General features: G+C 42.0%; 1 protein-coding gene across 2 annotated transcripts in view; it reads right to left on the reverse strand.

The window, feature by feature from the left end:
- Nucleotides 1-11638: 11638 nt before the first annotated feature.
- The window catches only part of wnt7bb (wingless-type MMTV integration site family, member 7Bb), a 32296-nt gene continuing 16394 nt past the window's right edge, over nt 11639-27540 (reverse strand). For both annotated transcript variants that reach the window (XM_008294557.1, XM_008294556.1), the window contains exons 3-4: nt 19433-19704; nt 11639-15252 (exon numbers count right to left, since the gene is read on the reverse strand). In XM_008294557.1, the coding sequence (XP_008292779.1) occupies nt 14773-15252; nt 19433-19704 (752 nt within the window). In that variant the 3' untranslated portion in view covers nt 11639-14772. The remainder of the gene's footprint in view (nt 15253-19432; nt 19705-27540) is intronic.

Below are 27540 nucleotides of genomic sequence, written 5' to 3' on the forward strand. Positions count from 1 at the left end.
AATAGCCTCTCACCCTGAATTTGCAGAATGGCCTTATTGAGGAGGCTGAGGGGATGAACTACATTCCAGAGGCCTGCTGGGAGAAAACAAGATGGCCGTGTGTGACATGTGGCTTTGTTGGCGGCCGAGGGATGTCTCTCATGGCCATCAGGGTGTCAGAACCAGTTACCTCTAATCGCTCCTGATAGGCAGAGAGTGCCCGGGCACAACCGCAGGGCCTCGTGATTCAAATCACAACTGCTTACAAAAACGCACCATGACCACACATTGACAGATTAACATTCCGCATGTTTAACTCATATCTCGGGAGCTGTGAACAAGCGGTGGCGAACTCCCTCCCAGATTCCAGATCACATTGTTCGACCTTTTTTCCCTAGCGCCCTCCACGATGTGAACCTGAGGGAACGGCGGAGCTGGAATGTTCGAGACGGAATTCCTCTGAATGGCCGCTTGACCTGACTCACCACTTAGTGTCAGCGCAAGGAACACAATCATTAACAACTAGACCATGGTGACCGCCGACTAGAATGGCTGCCGTGACCCAGGCCTCATGACCTGTATGGCCACTTACATACACAGGCGGGGAAATCCTATGGCCTCGATTCCACCATTAGCTCTGACCTTCCTGTTACAATGATGGAAGGGAAGCTTGGGAGGTATTTTATTTCACTTGTCACATGCTACTTAATGAATGACTTATCACTGCGGTAATGATATGTTGGGATGTGGTGTGATGATGGATAAATAGTGCTTGTTACTGAAAAAAAACTGCTCTTTAATTAGGTGTTGTCGAGTATAACTATGACACAGACACATCTATTTATATATTACTTTAACATTGTAAAGATTCAGATGTCTCAACTCACTGCTACTACCATTACCAAATACCAGTCAGACAAAGTTCTTGCTTACAAATGGCATACCTTTTTCAATCAAACTTTTTGGGATGATGGTTATTGGTAACATGAGGCCAAGTATTATATCCGATAGCAGAAACACTAAACAGCAAAACCATATTATCAAGGCACCCACAGGACCCACTGAGTCGAGTTGTTGCAGTTACACATCCTTGATTCCTTGGCTGTTTATTTTTGCTGTGAAAAATGTCCACGCAACTTTTCAAATTACCCCTTGCCTACTTCTTCGCTGTCCAACTGTGTGTTCCAAACGATCATATTTTCACCCAAAACATGGCACGGTGTACGGCATTCTCATCTCCCACCGTGATGAAAAACATTCAAACTATCAAGAATATTGATTATACTGGACGCCACACCAGAAACCTTGTTCACAAAACACAGATAATAACAACAAAGCCATGGAACTGAGTGAAATATGAAACGTGTGTACAGCTGCGATAACTCAAATCCTTAGAATAAATTTTGCATGTTTGGGCAGCAGCTAATTAAATCAACCGCTAAGAGCATCCCATAAGTCACAAGTCTAAATGTAAAATACACAACTATTGGACAATCTTCTAATGAATGGTTAAGCTGTGATACTTACAAATGGCTAATAAGGTTAGCTCTGCATGATCAGTGCAACTTTTGATACTGTTATTACAAACTTAAAACAAATTAAATTTCAGTTGATGTAGAAACTAATCACATTTTTACTGAAACTTTATAGCGCGTATGAAGGTAGACACTTAAATACGCAATCGCCTTAAACAAATGACAGTGGAAGCAGCATCTGGCGGAGAGCAGTGCACGTGCCTGCCAACGCTGCGAGGCCTCCCCTCACCACTCTGACCACACGTGGCTCTCCTATAGCTCATCTGGCACAGAACCACAACAGTATGCCGTATCGCTTTTTCACGTGATACATCCACCACTGTCCTCCTGCGCAATCCACAAGGTCTTTATGAGGATTGGGAGTGATAGTGGGTTGGTTCTAGACATAAAACTCTTTCCACGAGAGTCGCGGTGGTGCACCTGTTTATGCAAAGCCCAGAAAATGTCAGAGCTACTGTGGTAGATGATTTCTTGTCTTTTCGAGTCAAAGCGAGTGTCAGTGAGTGTCTGAGACATCTCATTGCTTCGCCAAAATTGCAGAGCAGAGTTTTGCTCTCCACACGAAAACATGCCACGTTGGTTTCATTTGATATCTGATCACAGATTATGTTCCCCAGTCATAATTAGGAAATATTTCTTTCGTACATTTCGTGCCAGCAACATTATATTATGGTTAAAGGAAACCATTCATGCAATGTTGAAACAGCAGCGTTAAAAAAAAATACGTCACTTTTGAAAAATGTACTCAAGTGCTCAGTCTCATCGGAGGCCTTTTTTTTTTTTTTTTTTTCTCCGAGCACCCAAATTAGTTTAACCAACACTTGTCAACAGCCAAACCATCAAATAACTGACATGCGACATATTTGAAACCAAATGTGAGCAAGCTACCACAACAACCTTCACAAAACCAAGCTCTTCACAGGCAGGGGGCTGTAAATGAGTCCAAATAATGACACAACGCCACCCAGAAACAGCTGTTGGGGAATGATGGGAAAGGAAAGTGGACTGACAGGCCAGTGAAGACTCATGTGGGGTCCTTTTCAGGGCTGGGGAGGAGGAACCTGTGAAAGGGCCTGCCACAGGGTAGAAAGGAGCCTCTCATGGCCCATTGTGCATGAATGCGCCAACCTCTAGACCTGTCTCCCTCCTGACCCACTCTCATTACCCAGGCTCTCCTGCTCTCACCCTGCAGGAATGTTTGTGTTTGTTTGCGCACCTCTTTCACTTTATTTCACCTCTATTTTGACCCATATGATGCTTCATAGACTTCCCCATAACCCCATATTGTTTTATGCCATCAAAAAAGAAGCATAAAGTTACTTAAATATACACGCATGAACCAAAAAGATGTCAAACACAAGCATTCAAAATCAGAAAGATCTCCCAAATGTAACTAGAATAAGAACAGAGGGCGAAATTGCTGTAAATTTAACAATTCCATTTCATTTCTGTTGTTCATGTAGTAAACAAGCAATCACAGTTTTCATACTGGCTTCCTGTTTTTGCAATAGATTCACTCCCATACAGCCCTCCCTACTTTATCTTGAAGGATTTGATGCCAAGCAAAGTCACAATCATTTAGATAAGGAGCATATTAATCTGATACTAGTTGTCTTATTTTTCTCCAAATTCTAAATTTGTATGATCTGTGTAACCGCTTGGACATCATTGGGATTATTTGTATGTGATGCAGCATGAAGCTGGCTGCACGTCATGACCAAACAGAAGTAAGTGAAAGTGGATAAAACAGAATTTTCTGGTGATAACGACAAAGAAACTGTATTTAAAGCCACTCTGACACCCAATTTGTTGTCAGACTCAACGCTCCTGAGATCAGAACATCCATAGCTTTATCTGAGCAATGAAGGATATTTAGGGCAACCTATGGTTTCTGGAAGTTTCCAACAAGTTCCAGCAAAATGTTATCGGAACAAAATGTTGGCGGCAAAAAAAACACTACGTTGTAATAAACTTTAGTTATCTTAAGGTTGGTTAGGTTAAGGTTAAGGTCGACTGCAGTGCTTCCTCTGTCATTATATCAGCACTCTGAATTAAAAATCAAAACTCAAGGGTTTTAGGTCACACAATATGAGGCAGTATTTCAATAGAACATGAAAAGCATGGGATGAAGCGCACTGGTCTGTTACAGCATACGACCACAATCCTATGTATTTTGTGAATGAACATTCATCCATTTCAGCTTCATGCAGACTCAGCTTGACTTTGTGAGTCTTCCATGCCATGTCTTGACATTGTGGCTATCCAGCTCTGCCGTCATGGGGCCTTTAAAGCACCAAGTGTTGAGTTTGCAGATTGTTTTGCTTATACGTCCAGCCTCTAATCTAGAAGATTTACTGTACACCTCGCTCCACCCCATAATTAACAAACTTCCTAATAACTCACCTCATACATTTAGAACATTTACTATCCCAACATATCGGCACACAGCAGGACCTATTGAGATGTCAGTTTCAACTTGAAAACATGAGGACGTTTCCATAGTGACAGTCATCACTCAAACCGAGCCTCAAGCTGTGTTCACTATTCTTCTGCCAGATCTAAAGATCTTACTGAGGGAACTTTGAGTAGCATATTTTAGGAAAGAGAAAAGAAGGGATATGACCCAAGAGGAGGATTACTGTGGGTCGCAAATCACAGTTTGTTTAGCTGTGAAGTTACTTAGCCCGCATATAAAAGATTAATCAAAGGAAGATGAATACACATGTTAAAGAAGCCCAGACATCTTCTGTCAGAATTAGCCGATCCTGATGTGACCACGCACACACAGGAAGTCCAGGTCATCGGCACTGCTGTGTTTCACCCAAGCTGACACGGACCCCGACAACCACAGTACGTCAACCAGTAGTCTGAGGCAGGCTTTGGGGTCAACTCTCTGCCCGTGGCTCGGCACAGCAGCACAAGTGTCTGGTCAGACCCGCGAGTCAGGCACCACACCCTGCCAACAACCACTGTCTGACAGCTGCTGTTGCCTCAACAACCTGTGCACATGGGAAAAGTCCGCAGAAAGCCAAGCAGACATTTGGGACAGGACAGGACAGGACAGGAGCAGCCCGAGTGTCTGCGTGCCCCATCACCTCGGCTCCATGTGGAGCAGGCAGTATTCTTTAATGGTCCGAGTGATGAGAGGTGTAACTGCAGGTTGCAGGCCAGCAAACTGGCAGGAGTTTAAAATGGATTTTACTGCTGCTCCACGAGCTAATAGCACTTCCCAATGAGGTCTAATGCGTTTATGTATTTGTGGATCACATTTTACTGCAATTCAGCTCAATAAAAGAGAGAAATGTAAGGGTAGAAGTTTTCTTTGGAAGGATGATATTCAAGTCCATATGTAAAAACCATGATTCTCAAAATTAGAAACATATTAATTTTTCCTCTGCTTTCTTTCCAAACCTACTAATTGATAGAACATATCCGAAAACTGGTAAGGTGATCCTAAAGTGAACATACTGAGCTGCTATTCTTTCCATACATGGTGAAGAGCTAATTAAAATCATCACTGAGCAAATTCAAAGCAAAAAAAATTTACTTTGCTAATTTTCCACGACATTAAACTAAATGTGAGAACACAAATTATGTGAGATTATAATGGGAGAACATAAATTTGATTTGTTGTGTTTACAGAACTCAAAGCAAAAGATCTGACTGATATCACACAATGAACTGCTTCACTCCTTTATCCCCTAATGAGATTTATAACACATATGGCACTTCACAGTTAAAATCTCACAAGTCGATTGATTAAAAAAACGAGCGTTACTCATAGAATGGCTTGAAAATATCATTCAGATGAGCTATAAATAATTACAAACACCAAGTTCTGGCTTGAAGCAAAACTTGTACCCTATTTCTAAGAAGCGTCTTTGAATTAAATTACTTTGTGGTAACACACTGCTTTCTGTATCCAAAAAAAAAAAAAAACACTGTGTTTTGGTGCCAGTGTGGTTCCTCCTCAACAAGTTGACACCTGCACTGCATATGAAATGATTACTGGCATTGCTGACAGAAACTGACTAATGAAACTCACTGCAGATGTACTGATTGTGGATTATTTAATCATTATTGGAACGCTTGAACATGTCTAGCAACTGTAAAATGTAAATCTTTGCTCCAAATGATTGAAGTTAGTAGAAATAATGTAAGAAATGCATTGTTTATGTCATTTGTAGGGCAAAAATGACAGGTAGCTGCTCTCCTATATGGATGGCAAGGAAAGACAGTATGTACATTCACTTTTTGGGTAAGAGCTAAATGAGGATATCAATGCCACTCTCAAAGTTGCAGCATCTTTAACCCTTTACTTTTATTTTTCAATCTAAAAAATGAGGACTTTGAATATCACTGCATGGAGCCCCAGTAAAAGAACAACTTGTCACTTTTACACTTTGTTAATTTCTTTTACACAGATGATGCTAGCAGGATGACATACCTCCAGACAGAGCTAGGTTAGTGGTTTCCATCCTTAATGCTAAGCTAAGTGGTCGATGGCTGCGTCCAAACCTTAAGCGCAGATACAACATTGTTATTGATCTTCCTCTGCAGGTTTTCTCGTGCACTCTCGTCTGCTCCCTGCTAACTTTGGTTGGGTATTAAAGAAGCAGAGGAGTTTGGAAGAGGACTGTCAGTGCCAGAGCCTTGCCTTAAACAAAGACATGTGTTACCAAAGGGATGTCAGCCTGCCCGCTACCCAGCACTGTGTAACTCAATCTCCCCACATTCTCATCCACTGAGGGGGGTTCTTAGGAAGAAAGGGTTAAGTATGTTGATCAAAGACTCAACGATGGACCAAAGGACTTTTCTAGATCATCAGAGTGACCTCGGTGCATCCATCAGCCGTTAGGACTGCGGCGAGGCAAGGCCCAGTTGGTGTGGAGGCCATGGAGGAAGAGTTGGGGGGGCAAGAGTGGAGCGGGGACGAAGGTCTTTGGGAGCTGGGGTGCTGATGGGCCTATGTGGTAGATGGGGAGCTGGTGGGGGGAAACGAGACCCACAGAGACAAGAAAAAGAGGGGAAAAACTGGGAGGAGGGTTGCTGGATTAAAGCCCCGACCAGCCTTTAACTTCTCCCAAACCACATGGAGCTGGTGTCCAATGCCCTACATATTCAAAGGCATGTACACTAGCCCACTTCCAGCCCATGACACAGATGGAGATAGAAATATACAAGCGCTGGGCAACCAGTTTCTCTGATGTTGCTTTCTCTGTGGTGCGCTCTGCTGACAGACTGAGTTAGCCATCAACTCCCTGAGCAGGAGATGGACAAGTTCACTTGTGTTAAGCAAACTCTGTCAACGTGCTGCTCATCATTATCTGCCAGAAGCACTTAAAATCTGCATTACTTGTTGGGTTTGACACAGCTGAAAAAGCCATTAAACGTAGTAAGATGATTTGTCTGAACAACAGGGCCCAGTGTTTCTCGCAGCTACATGTGGAGCTGGAGCTGTTTGTGTGTTGTTCCGGTGACCTTCCATCCCCATGGAAAAGCAATGGATTCAGCAGAACTTTCCATGTATATGACCCACATCATGGAACCTCTTCACCTCCACCACTACTCTTTCCACAGGCTAGACAGGGAAGGATGATACACTGGCACTGAATCTCACTGGCACTGACTGTATACTGGGGTTGGCTATTCCTGAATTCTCCCTCTGGAACGGACTCCAAAGTGTCACTGTTTAGTGGAGAAAACGAGTAATAGACTCGCTGTGGGTGCTCCAACTGGTGGATTTACGGTGGCAAACCAACCAAGTTCGTGAGTTCTTCAAAACGATGCTGCTCAAGGTGTGCAAATTATTTCAAGGATTCCGTGTCGCTGCTGACAACATTTGGTGTAGCGTAAGTTAGCAAAACTTTTAAAAAGCCAGAATTTTACAAATGGCAGCTGTGGAGTGTCAAGTTCTGTGGTTTCAGCTGTGTAGCATATTGATGCTTTTTTATCAGAACAGATCATTTAGAGTGAAGCACTTGGAGCCTTTCTGAGTTTCTATGGTTTGGACTGACTTCGTTGTAATTTTAGTCAGTTCAGTTTATTATTTGCAGCATTAAAACGAAATGCCAAATTCAATTTGCTCAGAAAAAGGCATCATGGTCTAGAACAGTGAATTTCTTAGCAATTAGTTGTTGAAATTCCTGCTGAGTCCTTGGAAATACAGTACCTCAGTATATGTTAAAAGCAACAGGCCATGGAAAATGTTTTACCAACATGTAATTTTTCATTTGATCATCTTTGTGAAATTTGTAATTTGCTTCTTCCAGAGCATTTTTCATGCGCATTGTCCCAACAGAGGGTGAGGGGTTGAGGCGCTAAGAAAAAAGGGCTCACAAGGGTCTCGTAGTTTTTCCCTTGGTGGAGTCTCCTTTTAGAACCCCGACCTCACTTCAAGAAAACAAAACGCAGAGGAGAAAAATAACCTCAAGGAGAAGCCGTGGCATAGTCAACCACTGGACACTGAGCAGCACAAAAGCGCGTGTGGGCTGTCCTCGAACTCCCTTCACCAAATGTGTCCACGTAGAAACCCACTTCCCATAGGGATGTGTCTGTCTTCTGACAGGCAGAAGAAAAAAAAAGTGGCATTCAGACAAAACCATGAGGTGAGCAGACAAATAAATGTGCCCTTTAAATCTCCTGAATGAGCCTCGCACACACGAACACATACAAATACAGCAGCGCCTGGGGTTAGACCCATCCCGTCGTCTCAGACTGCTGATGCTGTCCTTACTGTAGCTGTGAGGCCTGAGGGCGTCACCGCTTAAGTATTAACCTCGCTCATATTTTACAAGCACCGCTTACTGGCCCAGTCCAACATAAACAGGTGTGCACGCCAAATTGGGCGTCATTGCTCCCCAGGCTAATGTCTTGTCTGCACTTATATATATAGAGTGAAGACTTTCACTTTACTATCTAAGAATCTAAAGTTATTTACAGTTTTGAATGTGCTCAGCCAGAATTTATATGATCAAGAAAAGTTGCCTTTGTGTTTAATATAGGTCTTTTAGTTGTGCTGGATTCACAATGAAACTCCTCAATTAAACCCAGTCACATCTTATTAATCATCATGCACAACCTTTACTTTTACTGGCTCTTTCTTTTAGCTTTCTTCATGCTGCTATGATAAGACACTGACATGAGTTTAAAAAATAATCTCTACTGCCTGTTCAAAAGAGCGATGCACAGTTCTGCAAAAACCCCAAACACACATCAGAAAGCCGTGCTGGTCCGTCATTTGGACAATACAGCTGCAGACGGATGGAGGCAGTCAGGTAGTGCTCAGAGTCCTCAGTCTGGGGTCTTGACGATCCCCACTTTGCCTTGTGGTCTATGATGTCACGCAGGGTTTTGCCTTTGAATGGCCATGTGTTCCTCACCACTAATATCAAACAGATGATGAGAAACCTCCAAATGATGGTCTTTCACTAAGACAAGCAGTCAAAACAAAGTTATAGGAACACAGAAAAACACCACTACGAGCAATCACGTGAAAAAAAAAAAAAGAAAAGACTATGCGTTCTTAATTGCTGCAGGCTGTGCTGTGGGCAGCGTCAAACTCTATTGTGAGCTCTTCTGCTTTGTTGAAAAATTTAACCTGCATTATCATGACACGAAGAATTTTTTTTTTTTTGTCCACAAGCGGCGCTAAGAGATGTTTTCAGCACAGTAGTACTTCCATGATTTTATAATACCTTAACCAAAGCTTTCACATCCTGGAATAACAAACAAGACTTAAAGGATTGCCCCAGAATAATCCATCATCCATGGGACTGTTAAACATCCCTTTCCTCAACTGAGGAGAAGCCTGTAATTGGAGCGCGGTGTCTGGAAGACAACAATCCTTCTCACTTGGTGTCTGGTTAATGTCAGGAATCAGCTCAGCAGACCTTTGACTCCTTGATTTTTAATTTCATCCCTTCGTTCGAGTCATTTATTTTTTTGCCACCCTTTCTTGTGTCTCTCACCTCATTGCAGATGTGTCTTATCTCTGAGGGGCCAAGCTTCTGATCTGAACGTTGGTGCCAAAGTTACAAATTACTAAAGGAGGCAGACCGCTGGAGCTAATTCGAAGGAATTTGGGAGGGTTTTTGTCACTTCACAAAAAAGGGAAGGAAACGTGAAAAAATGGCTTTGTTTACTGTCTAGATCTGGGTACCATCAGTTGGTGTACATCAAAGTTGCACATAACAGGCCCCGTCTAAAACTAACTACAACAACTAAAAGTCTTTTTGTTTTGTATGCCTTCGGCTAAGATCCATTTAATTACGTAAGCAGACATTATAAATTCTCTTTACAGCAGATGGGGATCAGTCTGTTCTGGGCTGCTTTATTGGTTCAAATCGAGTCAGTGGCCACCACCAGACTCTTTCAGGTTTCTGTCTTCCCTGTTCTCTTCAAATTGTTTAAATAAAAGCTGGCAGCCTCATGACTCCTTCACATCCTCCTTGAAGTCAGTTGAAGCTTCCCTGGTCTCCCAAAACACTAAAGACCCTGATATGTCTTGCCAGTGAACCCTGAATAGCTGGATCATATGATAAATTTGCATAAAGTTAATGCATGGCTTTGGCAGACGCAGGCTTCATCCTTTCCAGTGGTTTTTATGTTACCTCGCAACTGTCTTTTATTCTAACCGGGCCTTGAATTGGAAAAGTGGGTGCGTTTGCCCCCAGTGTGAATTAGACCATAAGCATTAGCTTGCAGAATATATCCCAATGAACTAATGATCCTGACACCCAAACAATAGCTGCTTTAGAAGAAGGCACACACAGCAGACTCTGTTTTTCTATCTCATATTTTTAATGACAAAATGTTTGTCAGAAACAAATGGATTTATTTTTCTCAATCCAGGGCATAGTATGGGGAGCTTATGCGGTTCCGGTCCCCTGGGCTTCAGACAACTAACAAAACACATCTTACTTCTGCTCTGCTGCCCACCTACAATGCTTTTCACATACAGGAGGACGAGTGTGAGCGTCCAGCAAACGGATGAAGTAGCGTGGCTCTCTTTCACAGAACCACTTCATAGAAAGAGTTGGATGAATCCACCGACATTGATCGTGCCCGTAAATCGTTTAAGGTCCGATTTTAAAATTTCCCACCGCTTCAAAAAAAAAACCAAAAAACAAAAAACTGCCATCTATAAACTTCTAAGCTTTTTCAATTTCTGTGATGAGCAGCATTAACAATAAGCATCAATCAGAGAGGACACTGACAGAGTGCATCACTTTGAAAACCAAAAAAAAAGAGTGAAAATGACAAGTTAACTATCATTAAATGATTCCCCGAGCCGAACACTCTTTTACTATATTCTTTGCACACAGTCCCCAACTCGCTCCGACAGCTGCTCCTACTTATATAGTGTACCCACTCTTTCTCCAAACCACTCTCAATTAGCTCCTCTCCTAAATAACCACTCTTTTCACTTGCAGTTTCCGGCTACACATGCACCTCCTTTCATCAAGCCATCCCATCCATCTCAAAAACACCCTCGCGAAAGAACTACACTCTTGTTTGTGTGTCTAAAAACAAGAGGCACACTGAGCCACTTCCTATTCACATCAGGTCATTTGCATGAAGGTTGTCTCCCCATTTAGTGACTCCGATCAGCTCTGCCAACACCGAAAAGCATGAGAGGCTTGAGTGTTGAGCCAGTTATTCTTTCATCCTGCATGCTAAATCCTCATTTAGTTTGTCCTGGTCTGGAATTGTACCTTTGAGATTACAATGTCATATGTACTATCTGCACTTCAACAGAAAATATGTAAAGCGGTGAGGTAAACATTCTGTATCATTTACTGGTGGCTGTTTTCACCAATGTCAGACAGCCCCAATTAATCTGAGAAAAAAAAAGCAATTCTGATTCAATTTGATGAATAATCACATTTTTCAGGGTTATTGGATATGTGTGTACGTGTGTTGTGCTGTTCATTTTTAATAGTTTTCCGATCTCCCTGCTACTCCTTGTTTTTTTCCTTCTCTTTTTTTGTGTTTCGGATCACATCTCGCTTGACACACACACACACACACACACACACACTCAGAGAAGAAGCTCCTTTCCACGCTGGGAGAGATAATTGACTTCTGTTCCATGCGTGCCACAATCAAGACAGGAGACCACAGCATATTACGAACATGTGCTGTGTACAAACCAGCATCAAAGTCAGCACATTGCTCGCTTTATTTATCCTTATTTTTAATGATTTATGCATCCTGATGCACTCGCCAGTTTGAGCGGTTGAATAACCGACTCCTACATAAAGCTGCAAACCTGGACACACACAATGAACTGATTTAATGTGTGTGTTTTTCTTCGAAGGGAGAACATTTAGGAAAATAATAGCTTTGGATGTTTGCTGGAACAGTTAATATGGGCAACTGAACACTGAGCATGAAAGTTCTTGTACCAACAGCAATAAAAAGAAAAATGTGGACTCAGGGTTCAAGGATAAGCTTTCTTGTATGTTTCACAATACAATTCATCATTAAATCAAACATGTCAGCTTTTTATTTTTGGAAAATGTATTCGCATCCTTGTCAAATGAAACAACGTTTTTATTTTAAATGGCTCCATCTGGAGTTATTTTAATCTATTTCAGAAGAACATAAATGTCAGAATGAGAATATTTGCTAGATATGTTATATTAATAAGTTATTTAACTGAGTAAATATGCACAAGTATTTACATGACAGCTGTGTTTGATCCATCTGAGATGCACCTCTGCTGGAGTAGAATAAGTTAAGACTGATGGATGTGTTACATATTAAAACAGCACTAATCATGCATCCTGCAAGACTAGGCTATATCAGTCACTAAATCTCTATAATGTGTGGTTATTAATGTGCAAAAGTTTTTCTACATTCTAACACTAATAATTAATATGTAAACCAAAACATAAACTGGCCTATGGAGCCTGGAGACCTCACATGACTAAGCTTAACAGACGGCAACAACATTAATAAGCACAAAAACAAAAACCAAAACATAAAGTGGTTGAAACTTAAAGTGCCACAAAGCACCGCATGTTTTTAGCCCCATGAACTGATACCCTCAGGTCGATCTGTTTCCACTGTGCATAGTGGATTATGAGAAGAATAATACCACTCTTGCATTTCTGAATCAAGCTGAAGCTAGATCTGGGAAGCAATAAGTTTAGCTTAGGAGGTCGGGTGAAAAAGCTACCTTGGCTTTCTCAAAATTTGAAAACTACAACTCCCAACACCTCAAAAGCTGAACAATGAACACAGTGTATCACTTCTGCTTAATCTGTGTACAGGTCATAGCTTAAAATCAATATTTATTGGTCTTAGTTACACGTGCTAACAACACCAGGGCACACAGACTTTCTGGAGTCTTGTTTTGGAGTTTCTATAGATTTTGTTAGTATTTTTGTAGCTTTCACTTATATCAGTTATAACATTTTACCTATCAAGTTTGATTTGAGAATGCTGATATATTGAGGGAAAAAAAGCTAGATAATCAGAAAGATAAACGGTAGTTGGTAAAAAAATGTTCCTAATCTGTCTGGTTTAAAAAAAAATCCACGTCAGACTGGTTCGTCTTTAGCAAACTGTGTTGTACTTACTGTAGTGGAGCACTCTGTGAAATAAAGTATTATTAGTTACAGTTACGTGCTTTGGATAATGCGTCTAAACATTGGGTTGTTTTACAAAATGTCTCATCTTTCTCATCATCTTCATGTTCCCATGTCTCAGAAGTACAGTCAATAATACCATGACCAACAGTGGAGGCATTGTTATTCCTAAAATAAGAGCCAATAAAGTAGAATTATCCTTTATTGTTGTGGTGGAGCTAATTAAATTTTTTTAAATTCAAGAAAAAAAATCCAACTATAGTCCTAATGAGAGAAAGCAAATGTAAATCATTGGACCCAAGTGGAATAAGTTAAGAAAAATATTTTAAAAATGACACATTGAACTATAACGTCTTGTCCAGCAGCATATCAAGATAAACCATTATTACTCTACAAAAAATAAGGCAGACTGCAGGTTCAGCTTCAGTTAATGTTTTAGCAATGAACTGTCAAACTGAGTCAAATGGGAGTTTATTTAGTTCTCATGAGTTGTATCTGAATAGAAAATATAAGTGTAGCACTCGACAACACATCCAGCACAATTTTAATGTCAATGTTAATGAAATGAGGAAGGATCTCTGCAGTTATATGTGTCTCCTTTGCTACGGTCTCTTAACTGAAATTGCAAAAACCATCCAAACAGATGTTATTGGTCGGGGAAAAAAAGGACTGCAAACAAACTATGCTACAATAAAATAGAACCAAGGTGTTTGAATGTGAAACACACTGTAATGATGTCTTTTGTTGTCAACACACCAGTAACAATGAAACCTTGTATTGTCTTTCTTTTTTTAAAAAAAAAAAAAAATAAGGGGTTGAAGGAACAAGGGTCATCTTCTATAGACACACATCTTCAGTCAGAATTTCTAAAAAGTATTTTTCTTTACACTTAGTACAAAAAAGACATCTCTACCCGTTAGTGCTTTGTTTTAAGATACTATTACATAAATAGACAATTTATTTTCAGTGTTCAGAACAGACAGTTCCAGTGTGACTGGAAAACTAACATACTCCACCATATTCCAGTTGGCAGCAGAGGGTTTAACAGAGTTCTCCACTCAGATTTTGGCGCACCCCAACGCGCCACACTTACAAAATGTTCTTCATTTCTACAGACCTCCAACATAAGCCCCAGCCAATCTCGGGGGGTTCGTGTCAAGATTAACTCATGCTCCCCTTTAGTGAAAATACGGCAAAACCCATAAAAGTTTTTAAATCAAAGACTTGACAGATCGGTCCCCTCATCAGCTGTTGTCATTTTGATCAACTCCCACGTTACTGTGAGTTCCTCTCCATGCAAGCGTCTATGCATTGAACAATTAGAAATCCCAGAGTGCAAAGCACAGTTCCCCACCGAGGGCCTCGTTCTTTACCTGTAGTCCCGACTTCACTGTGGATACATCAGTACATGAGCACAATCTCTATGTGACAGTAAAGTTCTGGGGTATTACCTACTGATATTTAGCATTTACTTTCTGAAAAGCAATTAGATAGATTCTGCTGTGCAAAACGATGCCACGAAGAGCTGATAGTGTAAATTCCATTTCTTTATTTGAAAACCTCTCACTGGTCGAAGACACACTTTCATCTCGCTCTCGCAGGTCTTCCTCATTCAGCTTGTCCTTGGCGCCTCACTTCCTGGCACTGAGTTCCTCGTGTCCTTATTTGCAGGTAAACACCTCAGTCCTCTCGCTGCACGTGTTGCATTTGACGAAACAGCACCATTGGAACTTACAGTTGCACTGCCACACTTTGGTGTACTGGTGTGTATTGTAGCCCCGACCGCAGCACATAAGGTCGCAGCCGTCCGTATGTGGTGAGGTGCGGTTGCACAGGCGTCCCTGGGTGCCCACGCTCCCCGTGGCTGCGTCCTCCTCGCAGTAGTTGGGTGACCTCTCAATGTAAACGAGGTCCGTCTCCATGGGCTTGCGGTAGCCCTGAGTCTGCTTTACCTTGAGGTGGGTGGGCTGGCGCAGTCGGCTAGCCCGGACTACCTCCACGTGCACAGCTTCGTTGTACTTGTCCTTGAGTACGTAGCCGATCTCGCGGAACTTTGGAAGCGTCGTCCAACAGGTCTTGGTGGTGCAGGAGCCTGACACGCCGTGGCACTTGCACTCCAGCTTCATCCTTTCTTCTAAAACCTGGGGAGTGATAGAAAGAACGAAACAGATGAAGAACTGCAGCAAAAACAGACATTCACTTGAACTTCAAATCTCAAATAAATGACTGAAGACCAAGGACAAACCCTTGGGTGTAGATTACAGTTTTGTTGAGCTCCATGTTCCTCCATTGTGCTGGAGAGGAGCACAAATGTTGAGATACACATTGCAAAACATGTAAAATCAATCTGCAGCTACAGACCACATTGGAGGTATGGAACAAAATATGTCCAATTCTAGTTATTGACATGCACTCAGCTATGCACCAGAGATGTTTGAATACATACAAGCCCTTATTGTTTTTGCTGTGGACACGCCATCGTATCACTACGAATACAAAACTAACCTACAAGTCAGAATTACACAGTCACACTAGTCTTTTCACACACTAAGCCACTGATATTTTCTTAGATAAAAACATGTTAGCATTACATTATTTAGCCTTTTTTGTGCACACAGACAGGTAAATTGTTTAATTGATACTATACTGAATATTACAGTTTATTATTAAATAGTACATTTTAGGCAGATGCTTGCTTAGTGTTCCTGCTGTGTAAGGAAAATCAAAGACATCTCTTTGAAATTGTTAAATTGCTATGTCAAAACTGTGATGGCAATGGGGCATATCTCCACCGATGCTTCTAGCGAGCAGTGATTGTGCTGATGATTTACCACCGCAGGCATTAAAACTTGACAGTCGAACATTACCAGTCTGGCAGAGCGCTGATCTCTGTGAAGTAGACAAATCCAAGCCTATCTGAATTTTCAGTCGTGGGTGACATGCAGTTGCATGTCCTAAAGGAGGGGAAATTGTACTTACTGGTAATATCCCTTCCTGTAATTTTGTCTACCTTTCCAAAACCACATCAGTGCTCGAGAAAAATAAACATGGATCTCATACAGCTATCAATCATCTTGGGAAATCTGAATCCAGATTATTGTTTCATTAAATGTGTTGCACATGCAGCTGTTTAAAACAAAGACAAACTTGTTTAATTATTTACAGCTGAACAGGACTCTCAAGGTTTACGACTCCTTCAACAACATTGTAATAAATAAAAGAAAGCCATGTTGCCATGTGGCATTAAAAGGGATTTATATATTATTATCACAGATGTGATAATATGATAATGCCCCCCCCTCCCCCTTTTTTTTTTTGTAGCTTACTCCCTTCAACAAACTTGGTCTTCGTTTTTCTTTGAGGTTTTCTCCAACATATGGTACACAGGGCAGAAAGTCTTCTCTTTGCTCCCTAATCCTTGGGCATATGGTAAATATTGTATGCTGTCGTCAGTATTTAAGTGTCAATCCTTTGCCCCTTGAGACTAAGGAACTAAAAAACCTCAAAATAAAAATTGTACCCTCTTGAGTTACGGCTGAACTGTTCCCAAAGGCAAAGGAACAGAGGAAAGAGGGGGGTGGAGTTCAAATGGGTCCTATTAACACATCTCTAATAGTCTTGACATGACTCTTTTAACCCAATTAAGAAGCGCGGACTTGCTTGAATGAAGCATGTGTCTTTGTTGTATAAGTTGCTGGTTGGTTGTGCAGCTTTTTCCTGGCACTGCGCCTCGCCGGCGGCCCTAGTCATCACTTCTATCAGACGCTTATGAATCGTACACAAGTGATGCTCAATATCTCTGTCTGTCTTGTCCGTGCACTCATGTGGTCACAGTTTCCCAATTTAAGGACATTTGATTGAAAAAACATGAGCTCGCCTGACTACATAAAAGCCGGGGTCAGCTGTCAATCTCGCCTTGGATGTTGATTCAAACTGAGGATTTCCAAAAATGCACAGCACAAAAACCACAAGGAATGCCTGGCATAAGGAGTCTGACAGATGCATGGAAACATTTACTTAAACTGTGTCCATCAAAGCCTCTGATCTGTTACTGATTAGTCCAATATGACCAGATTCCCATCCAAAGATTGCTTGTCAAACACACACCCCCTATTGCAAGATTTAAGGGATGTGGTGATTCGCTGGGTGTTCTTTTACATTTGGTTAAGTCACAGGATCTAATCTTGTAATTGCAACTCTCTGTTTTAATGATGGTTCTTATCACTGATTAGAAAACATAATCTCAGCTGGATCTCATTGCAGGCTCAATTTCTTCCCTCGTTAGAACCAGGATCATTTTTAGTAACTCATTTCTCTTTTAACGCACAAATACTTTTTACAATATAATAAGGCCACCAAATAGGGAGGGACTTTATTTTCTTTTAAAGTTGCATTAAAGCAAACACTCATTAAATAATTAACAAAGTCCCAATTTTTCTCTTGTCATTTACAATGTCTCACATCCTGATACAATCCAGATGCAAATTAATCCTAATTAACGTCTTAGATTTTCTTGCTTTTAAGCAAATCATCGTCCCCAGTTCAGTCTAGGCAGCAATGCACCTGATGCTGTATACAATCTAGTTATTTACACTTAGGAATCCACATTGATGGCGAGCTAGCCAACAACAATCCACAAACTAGGCACAAATCAACAAATCACAAGTATGGACTATAAGTGAGGCTGAAGTTTTAGTACCAGACGTGATCTGAACAACTTGTCTCGAATGCTCCTTAGACATATTTACACTAAAATGAGCAGCTTTTTCAATGTATAAGTATCCAGTCTGGCCAACATTCGTGAAGTGCACGATCAAGTGAACTGAAAGATACTCAGAGAAGGTTCACACCTCTTTCTTCCAGTCTAAGAAGGACTTTCAGGCAAAGGCTTTCCTTCTGTCTCAGCAAAAAGGAATCTGACTTTTGCACAGCCTCCTAGAATCCGAGTTTCCGAGCTCCAGAGGGAGAACAGCAACAATGCCAGTTCCAACCCTGACAGTCCAACATGCCAGCACCCTGGCATGCAGTGTAGACCCTATCAGTCTGCTGTGTTAACACCGGCATTGTCGGCCTGCTTTCACACCCTGAATAGACGCAGTCAAATGGCAGTGACATGTTTTGGTATTGTGCAGACAACTGCAATAATATCCTGTTCCTGACTTTACACTTCATAATTCCATGAAAGGAACTGGAAAGGGGGAATGGCAGTCCTCCATCTGGCAACCACTGGCTAAGCTCTATTTTCCCAGTGGACACAATAAAGCCCAAGTTATTGATTAGATTGTCAACATAACATCATCTCTTCTCTTTTATTTACCCCTCACACATACTCTCCCTTCTTTCTTTACTCCACGACTGCTCGGAGATGACTAATAGCAAACAAACATGTCCATGATGAAGTTTGCCAGCACACTCTCAGAAATAAAAGACTCCCTCCTAGAATGGAAAGAAATGCCAATAAATTGCTGAAGCAAAACAAGCTGCTGAAAGGTTAACCGGGTAATCAATCAACCCACAGCTTGATCAATCACAGTTCTCCGTCACATGACTGTGTGACTTTTAGCTCTTTATCTGGGACTGTTTGCTCCTTTTCAGAGGAACACATTGGCACACCCATCCCTGCATCTATGTATGCGCACACATGTTTGTCATGAATTGATTCATAAAATCTTTTGTATCTTTGGAGGAAGATTAGTTCATGTCACCTATTATCGATGACTTACTTTGAGGATAAATCTGCTTCAGGACTACTTGGGTGTGATTTTTTTTTGTTTCTGCACCATATATATCACATATGACAACATTGTGCTCAACAAAGTATTTGGTTGTTGCTGACATCGTTCGGATGCAAAAGAAGGGAACAGCTTAACCTGATCATTTAACCCACTTTGTTCAGAGTTGAAAACAAAACTAAGTGCAGCTGAAATGTTGATAAAATAAAACCCTTTGCACAGAAAAATCTACAGAAAGTGTGAAGAGTCCAGGCTCGACCACAGTAAACTATACTGGATGTTTATATCAGCCAATTTTGTTATTCATAATAATATAAAGTTTTACTTCATTTGTGTTTCCACATATGTTTGGCTAAGTTTCTTTTTTGATCCAGTTTAGTTTTGGGAGACTGTTTTTCCAGATCCAGCTCTAACTAAGTGAGCCCAACATTATTATTACCAACCTCATATATTGGCGAGAACAGCTTTAAAAAAACCATTCATTTTATAACGGTGTCCCTTGATTCACAAAGACTCAACTTAAAAAACATTTGTTGTTCCAAAAACACTCGTGGTAACGCATATTTGAGTATCTGACAAGCCTCTTTACCTTTCTGCCTGCCTCATTGTTATGCAAATTCATCAGGCGACGAGGAGTCTTTTTAATCTCGCGGGCATCCACAAAGCGTCGAGAGAACTCGATGCCATACTTGATGTCGGCTGAGCAGCCTCCCCACTTCCAGCCTTCCTCCTGGTTGTAATAACCCTGCTTCTCACGGTCGCAGCCGCACTGGCTCAGGTTGCCCTGGCTGCATGCCGCTGTGATGGCGTGGGCCACCCCTGCCGCCGTGATGGCATAGGTGAAAGCTGCTTCCCGGCTGCCTGAACGAGAGAAAAGATGCTGTTATTAGAATGAAATGAGCAAGTTGTAGATGATCTATGGGTAACTGAGGTTATGAAGTTATGTAGTAAAGTACAAAACACAACACATGTTGGCCTCAAATAGAGGAGTACGCAGCGAATGACCGAAAAAAATGGCAAAATCATCTATTTTTAAATTCCATTTTAGGAATATCAACTCAAAGACAAAATCCTCTCCTGCAAAGCAAACTTTCATTATGCCACTCCGAGTCCAATATTTTACAGTGCAGAGGATTACATCTTCATAGACAGTGAAGATGTTTACAGTCTGTCTCATCGTCTTGATAAGCCACCAATTTTCCTTCCCCCCTCCAAACCAGATTCCTTCCTGCACCTTGGTAGAAATGTGGTCAAATTTCCGACCGCAAAGTCCTTGGGCCCAGCCTGCAAGAGTGCAGCGTTGGAATTCCAGTGTGGGGAGAGCTGGTCTAGGTGCTGTCCAAAGTGCTGAAATCCTCTGCAGGAGCACCTTGTACTGCTGCCCACACTGCACACAGCTGGGGTCTGCAGGTCTCGCTGCTTCGCTCACGCTGATCACTGACGAGAAGGGAACACTGTGCAGTGCCAAAACCAGGTGGTACCAGGAGTTCAGGAGATCAGATCAGCAGCTAAAGATCAGTGGGATCAATTTTACCTGTGTAGTGTGTTGTACTTCAGTGTGAAACTCTTCTGGTTCAATTCACACTCGGTGCTTTCATTTTATCATGCAAACACTTAAAATACAAGTTTGCACTATTCTTTATGGGTTGAGAAAATTCTTTGGCTGCTTGGGGTTATGCTTCTGGATAAGATGCAGAATCTGCGCTGCCATCAGTAAATAAAAAAAGACGGTTTCTCAGTTCTGAAAAACTATATAGAGAGTAAAGAAACAAGGTTGCCACTGTATTAAAAGCAAACCTCTACTTACTATTAAATCTCTAAAAAAAACAATGTTTGTGTAAAGTCATGTGGAAACAAATTTGTGCTGCAAACTACTGGTTCCACAATAATGTATTGTATTTCATACTTTTGCAGGTAATAACTGCACATCCTCAGGCTGGTACCAGCAAGGATTTCATTTCTCCTTGATAAATGAACAAAATTGTTAATTTGTAATTAATTTTAGTTAATTTTTCAGCAGATTAATTATTCCATCACTAAAAATAAGTCTTTTTTTGTCATGGAATGATTCGATCTCATAAAAGTGACTTGGAATATCAGTTATCGGTGTAAGGTGAAAAAGAGAACTAACGAAGGCACACATTTAGACAAAAGCACGATGACAATAACCACACTGTACAACTCCTGTCACTTCATATTTCAGAGCCCTCTACTGTTCTTCTAATGGCTACAGAGAGATCTGACTTAAAAGGCACCTCCTGGTCTAAAGAAGGCTGTGGGTTATTACAACCTTGGTCTCCCTTCAAGTGGCAGTAATCTGGAAGGGGCCAAGCATCAGAAACGAGGCGAACCGCAGAGTGTTTCAAGGAGCCTTTCAGCCTTTGGAGAGGAATGTTTTGTAATTCTTTTGATGTGTGTTGTGTAATGTACTCAGTTGCAATTATTGAAATCTCTCTAGGTAAAATGCTTCTTTTTTTTCTGCACTTCAGAGAGCCAAAAAAGAAAAAAAACCTTGATGATTTACCAGTTCTTCTGTGGTTTTCAGAGAATCATTTTAGAGGCTCTTCAGATCAGTTTGACAACAAACATCGCTGGTTTTCTTCAGATCTAAACAGCAAGTCGTGGTTCTGGATATTGTGACTCGATGTCAGAATAGACTGCAGAAGATCTGGATGTGAAGGATGTGTCAATCATCTGTGGTCAGAAATTCCTACCAGACTGATTTATCGGTAAGTAAAGTTGAGCAACATCTAGATAGAATAACATTTTTTTAACGATTATGTTTTGGGGCTTTTTTTTGGCCTTTTTATAAGGACAGCTAAAGAGCGACGGGGAAGAAGGCGAGTGAGGCGACAACACATTACTTATTTCTTGTGAATAATGATTATTATTGGTGAATGCTTACTAGTTAAATCATAGTGTAATGCATTGGACTATATTTTCTCCATATTTGCTCCAACATTTCAGATATTATCAGTGGACTGGGGTTTAAGTAAATATACAAAGGACAGCTGAACCCAATTTGAATCTGGTGAAACACCAAATACAACAATAAATTGCCAGATACAGCAAGCATTCAGTAGTCACAATAAATAATATGTCAGATATTGCAGACATACCTCCAGTCTCGTCCACCAAAAACAAGAATATCTTCAAATGAGCAACCGGAGGAAATGTTTACATCTGCAGCAGCAAAGTATAACAATAAAGTGAAAATTATAAGGAAACAAATGAAATGCCTCAGACATGAGAGAAGAAAAAACAGCACGTCCTGTGTTATTTTGCCTGACCAAATAAACTTTCAACTATTTTAAAAGTTACTAGATGTAAAATCTTTGCTTATTTTGCCTCATTTATGAGCCTCTGCAGTGAAGTCCGATAAAACCAGGCAGCAGCCTGGCCATAACTCCTTTGTATAAAGTTATATAGTTAAATGTATTTGTCTTGTGTGGTTTATATTGCCCATGTGTACTCTGTTTTTATGCAACTTTTTCTTTTACAAAGTAATTTTCTTTACGTACTGCTAAATATAATGATGTGCACAGCCATCTGCAGCTGTTTTCCATTTCATTTCCTCCTCGTTCTTCAGAGGGAGTTTTTACACCTCTTATTCTAGTCTCTGGGGCATTTTCTGAACTCTCAGAGATGTTTTCACCCAAAGCCACCGTTAATTTCCTATCCTGGCACTGGTACTGTGGAGCTAATACCACGGCCACAGGTTTGCCCGTTGGGGACTGACTCACAACCACTTGCTCCTTTGGTTAGCAGCAGAGCTGTGCCCCACCAGCTTGTGGTAACATTCTGCTGCCCCCACCTCACACACATGCACAAACGTAGGCGCGTGACTGCGACATGCGCACATTTACACACATACACACGCACGCAAACACTCGGTGACCGGCCACATAATAAAAATACACTACGCGCTCACACTACCCTCCACCCTCACACACATACACTGTTAAAAACACATTTGCACACACAAACAGAGCGTCACTGTAATGTTTAAAACAGGATAAAGGCAGTTTCCAGAGAAAGGGTGGTTCCCTGAGCCATAGATGCGTGCCCATTTCTGGACCCATTGAGTTGTGCTGTTCATGGGGAAAATGATGATGATGGGGCTTGTACTGGTTGTCACCCCCCGGTGGGTCTGGCACTGCCAAGGCTCTGTCTGGCCATAATGAAAGCCAATTACACAAGGCATGGAACTGTGGAAATCAAGCCCCTCTTTTTTGTTTGTGCAATGAACCAATGAAGACATCGGAAATCAGATTTTTAGCACTTAAATATCCGTGCGTGTGGAGCATTTAATCTCCCGCATGCCCATGTAGTTGAAATTCATACTCAAAGTTATTCACTCCAATAAATGTTCCACTGCACCCTCAGCTAAATGTATCCTCAGGTTTAAATGAATGTAAAACGCTTGTTGGGTAGAGGAGAAATGAACAGCTCTGCCCCCAAAGCAGCAGAAATTAAAGGTTGAATGGTTCTGAACAAAACAAATATTTTAACATAACCACAACCAGGACAGTCACATGTTGACAACAATGCTCAATTGTGTTTCATAGATCCTGTGTGTGCAACATCAGTTTACTCCTGTGCCCTCAGGAAAGAAAGGCCCCACTTTGCTGAACAAACATGCATTTGATGAAGGAAAAGCACCCATAACAGCAGCAAAAAGCCCTAAAGAGGCTGGCCCCAGAGTCCTGACAGCCCTCCAGGAGGAACCACCCTGGGATAGCCTCGCTAGCTGCCAGTGGAAAATTGGAGTGACCAGAAAAACCTCAATGAACTTGGAAACATCCAGGAGAGAAGAATGGGGGAATATTAAACCAGATGTCTAATGGAGTTTAGTGGCAAGTGTCTGCTGCGCCAGCCAAGAAAGTAGGCAGGAAGAAGATCAGCCTCACTTCGCTCAGAACAGGTACAGAAGCTCATAACCGAGCACAAAATATCCTGTTACTGTATATCCCTGTGTCAGGAGCTAAAACCAGAAATGTACTGAAGAATACTGACTCAGTACGCTTTGGCCTTCGCATTGACTGACCACACCACTTTGGACAGCGGCCCCTGCTGTGATGTCCGTTGTGCCTTTTGACCATCTGCCGAAACTGGGACACAAAAAGAAATCTCTGGATGTAGTGGCTCGCCGCTAAAACGGCAATCTGTGTTTAGAGACACAAGCAGGCGCGCCGCTTGCCAAAATTCACATGACACAGCAACAGGAGATTTACAACCGACAATACTATACAGGGAGAGCCGGTGTAGTATAGGCTAGCTGACGTAGTAGCACTGCCGCTGACCTCAACGGGCCTCGCTTTCTTCACCGATCACAGGCCACGGTTCGGCTATGTTGCTGACAGGAGAGGAAAAAGGGAAAAGATATACTGAAGGGACTTGGACAAAGGACTGGCTGTGGAGGCCAGAGCCGTGTCCAAAAAGCAGCTCAAGGTCAGTGTTGTTGTTTGTGAAGAGTTGATATGTTAAGAAGAAATTTGTTTTCCAGCCAGGGAGACAAATGGACGACATGAAACAGCCTCACTGCGTTTTACACTTTGCTTTTCTAACTGCTTGCATTCATTGGTCACTGTTATGGCTAATCTCACCTGTACAGAGCAGACAGTGTGTATTTTTTTCATTTTAGTTGCACGTTTATTCATATTAGCATCTGTTAGAAAACGCTACTGACCACCAGGAGGAAATTCCTTCATTCCTTGTCAGCATACTTGGACGTACAAGTCGATTTAAATTCTGGTAATTCAGGACACATAGGAAGTGTGCCGTCGTGAAGCTGCAAGAGCGCCACAGCAAAGATACGACTCAATTACTGCAAAAGTGAGGAGGACCAGATATAGTTAGGGGATAAAAGACATTCAGTACAAGAAAAGGAGAGAGAGAGAAGTAGTTTAAGCTGGAATTCTGGTGGGAGTCTTGCCAAACAACAGGAAAAACACACACATGCACAAACACTCAATTGCACACATGCACACACACACACTCACACTCACACACACACACACACACACACACAGACCGGCAGAGTCCAGCCGTGCAGTTGAATTGCCTCTCCACACAAGCCAAGCCTGTTGGTGGTGAAGCAGTGAAGGGGAAAGCTTTTTAAAGTCCCCTCATCCCGGACATGCACTCACACCCCGGGGACACGGGAGGCTCGGATTGCATAAGAAATCACATCTCGACAACGCGGCGATATGCTTGATTCTAAAGCTTCATATCCATTAAAGCGCAAGGACATCCTGTCACAGACAAATGGCACCACAGTGAACAAAGGGAAAAGTGTCACCTGCTGGTGGTCAGGAGTCTTTACACTTCACAGTTCACTGACAGCACACCACAAACAACACATTGAACTTTTGCTTTTTGTTGTTGTTCTAGAGGACACTGCAGTTGAAAATTCTCAACATCGTCGAGACAATTAGCTCAACTGTACTTTTACAGTGGATATAAAGACAAGCAGAGATGTTAAGTCTGCTGTTTCTGGAGTCACATGTAGATCCACTTACTATAAACAAAATCCCATTGGAAGTTTTCCTACTTTTTCCCCTTGCCTTGCTGCATTTCCACAATACCAAAAAAAAAAAAAAAAAAAAAGGGAATACTTGAGCCAAAGAAGTCCCTAGTCTTCGGTTAAAAAAGCAAAAACAAAACATTATATATGACACTGTACATATATAATAAAGTTATGACACCAAAAATAGTGAAAATAATCCCTAACCAAAGACGTGCCTGTGCTGGAACTGTGTCTCCTGGGCCCCATGGAAGGGGAAGAAAGTTGGAGGAAAACCCCTAGCTTTGTATACCAATCACTGAACTGACTAATGCGCTCTCTACTACTGTTTTCCGTTCCGCTTTATGTACCGTTGCTATGAACATATGCTCCCAGCAAATTATAGACAAAGTTGTGGTCCGTGAGGTTTGCAGCTTGAGGAATTAGCACAGCCGTGTTCCTGTACAATAAAATAATATTGTTTTACCAGAACTAGGCTCCACATTCTCAGAGAACTCACATCATAGAGCTGGGGAAGTGACACGCTTTGGCACAGCCGCTCGCTGTAGGGTCCCGAGGTTTGATTCATATAATAAGGAGGGCTTTGAGCAGTAAAGCTAAAACAATTATGAGAGTATTTAACGCTGCCGGTACAGTATTAAATGCTGAGAATTTAAGTAAGCTGCCTCCCAGGCATAGAAAATTGTGCTGGCAGAAAACATTTCAAAAGCATCCTTTCTCTTCTCTGATCTCCCTGAGGTGGCGATAAAGCTTTTTGACTGAATACCGAGACTTGCTAAAACAGGCACAAATCCTTCTTCCCACCCTTTCATCCTAATAATGAGACCGAATCAGGACCTCACCTGCTCAGATCTCCAAATGCAGGCCTGTGTGCGCCGTACAAAGGTAATCATCAAGTTCATGTGAGGACAGTGTCGAGGATTTTCCTCAATTTCAACCCTATTTGAATTTGTTTCATCTTCAATGGAAACATATTTACTGAGATATATATCAATCCCACATCATATCATCGAAGATATCATTATCATCATCACTATAATCAGCGAGTCAAATATGCCACTGATGACATGTTTCCTTTCTCATTACAAAAGAAAACCTCCAGGCTTAACATTCCCACATTTGCTGACATTCATTACACCTTCAAGTGAAGCCCCAGGTCTCGGAGCATCGTCTTTCTCTCTCTCTCTCTCTCTCTCTCATGCCAGAGTCTCTTTGCCTCAGACCCACTAACTCTGCGCTCGCATCTAAGTGGCCCAGTAGTGGTGTGATTGTTGGCACATGTAAATGTCCAGTGGCGGCCCTGCATGTAGAGAATACAGTGATCGGCCTGGGATTGTGCGGAACAAAGCGCGCTGTGAGATTACAGTTGATCCTCTCGCATCCTGTTTCCTCCTGCGTCTAGCGGCACCGGCAGACACAGACAGACGCAGATTCCACCGATAACACAGTCGCTGCAGGGAGGGGAGGGGCCAACGGCGCATACATGCACGCACTCAGGGGCCCAAGGGCCCGGGGCGACCCCGGGCCAAGTCAGCAGACAGACGGTGGGTGGGCAGCGGAGAGAGCGAGAGTGGAAAGGAGAGAGGGACCCCGGCTTCCCGACACACCCACACAGTCTGAGACAGAGACGGAACTGATGAATGAACAAGCAAAAGGGGGCCTGGCGACGATAGCGATGTTCGGTTGCGTAGGACGGGAGGCCCCACCCTAGATACCGGCACATGTTGTGGGCAGGGGATGTGAGGCGAAACATTGGGAGAAAAAGAGTAAGAGATGACCTTTACTGAGCCGTGATGACCGCAGCCCACACACCGAAGAACAACAAAGCATCAGACTCCCCTATCTGATAAAGTTAGGGGGAAAGATCCTACACACACATATGCATATGGCTGCTCTGTTTTTTCTGGACTCACATGGAGGAGGGCAGAGAGGATTACTGCTACCCACATGATGATGGGCTGAAAAATAGGCCTTTTATCCACCACCGTTCCACCATAACACAATGCACGCGTCATTTCCACGCTGTTATCCGCATGGTGTCAAGTACTTGGCTGTCTGGGAGTGAATCTGCAGTTTCGCTTGCAGCTCAGTACTGAGATATTTTATCTTATGTGCGATAGTAGATTGATAAACCACCCATCTATAATAACATTTTTTTTTGCTTGTTTCTT

Source organism: Stegastes partitus, unplaced genomic scaffold (assembly GCF_000690725.1).
Source record: "Stegastes partitus isolate 25-593 unplaced genomic scaffold, Stegastes_partitus-1.0.2 Scaffold971, whole genome shotgun sequence".
NCBI lineage: Eukaryota > Metazoa > Chordata > Actinopteri > Pomacentridae > Stegastes > Stegastes partitus.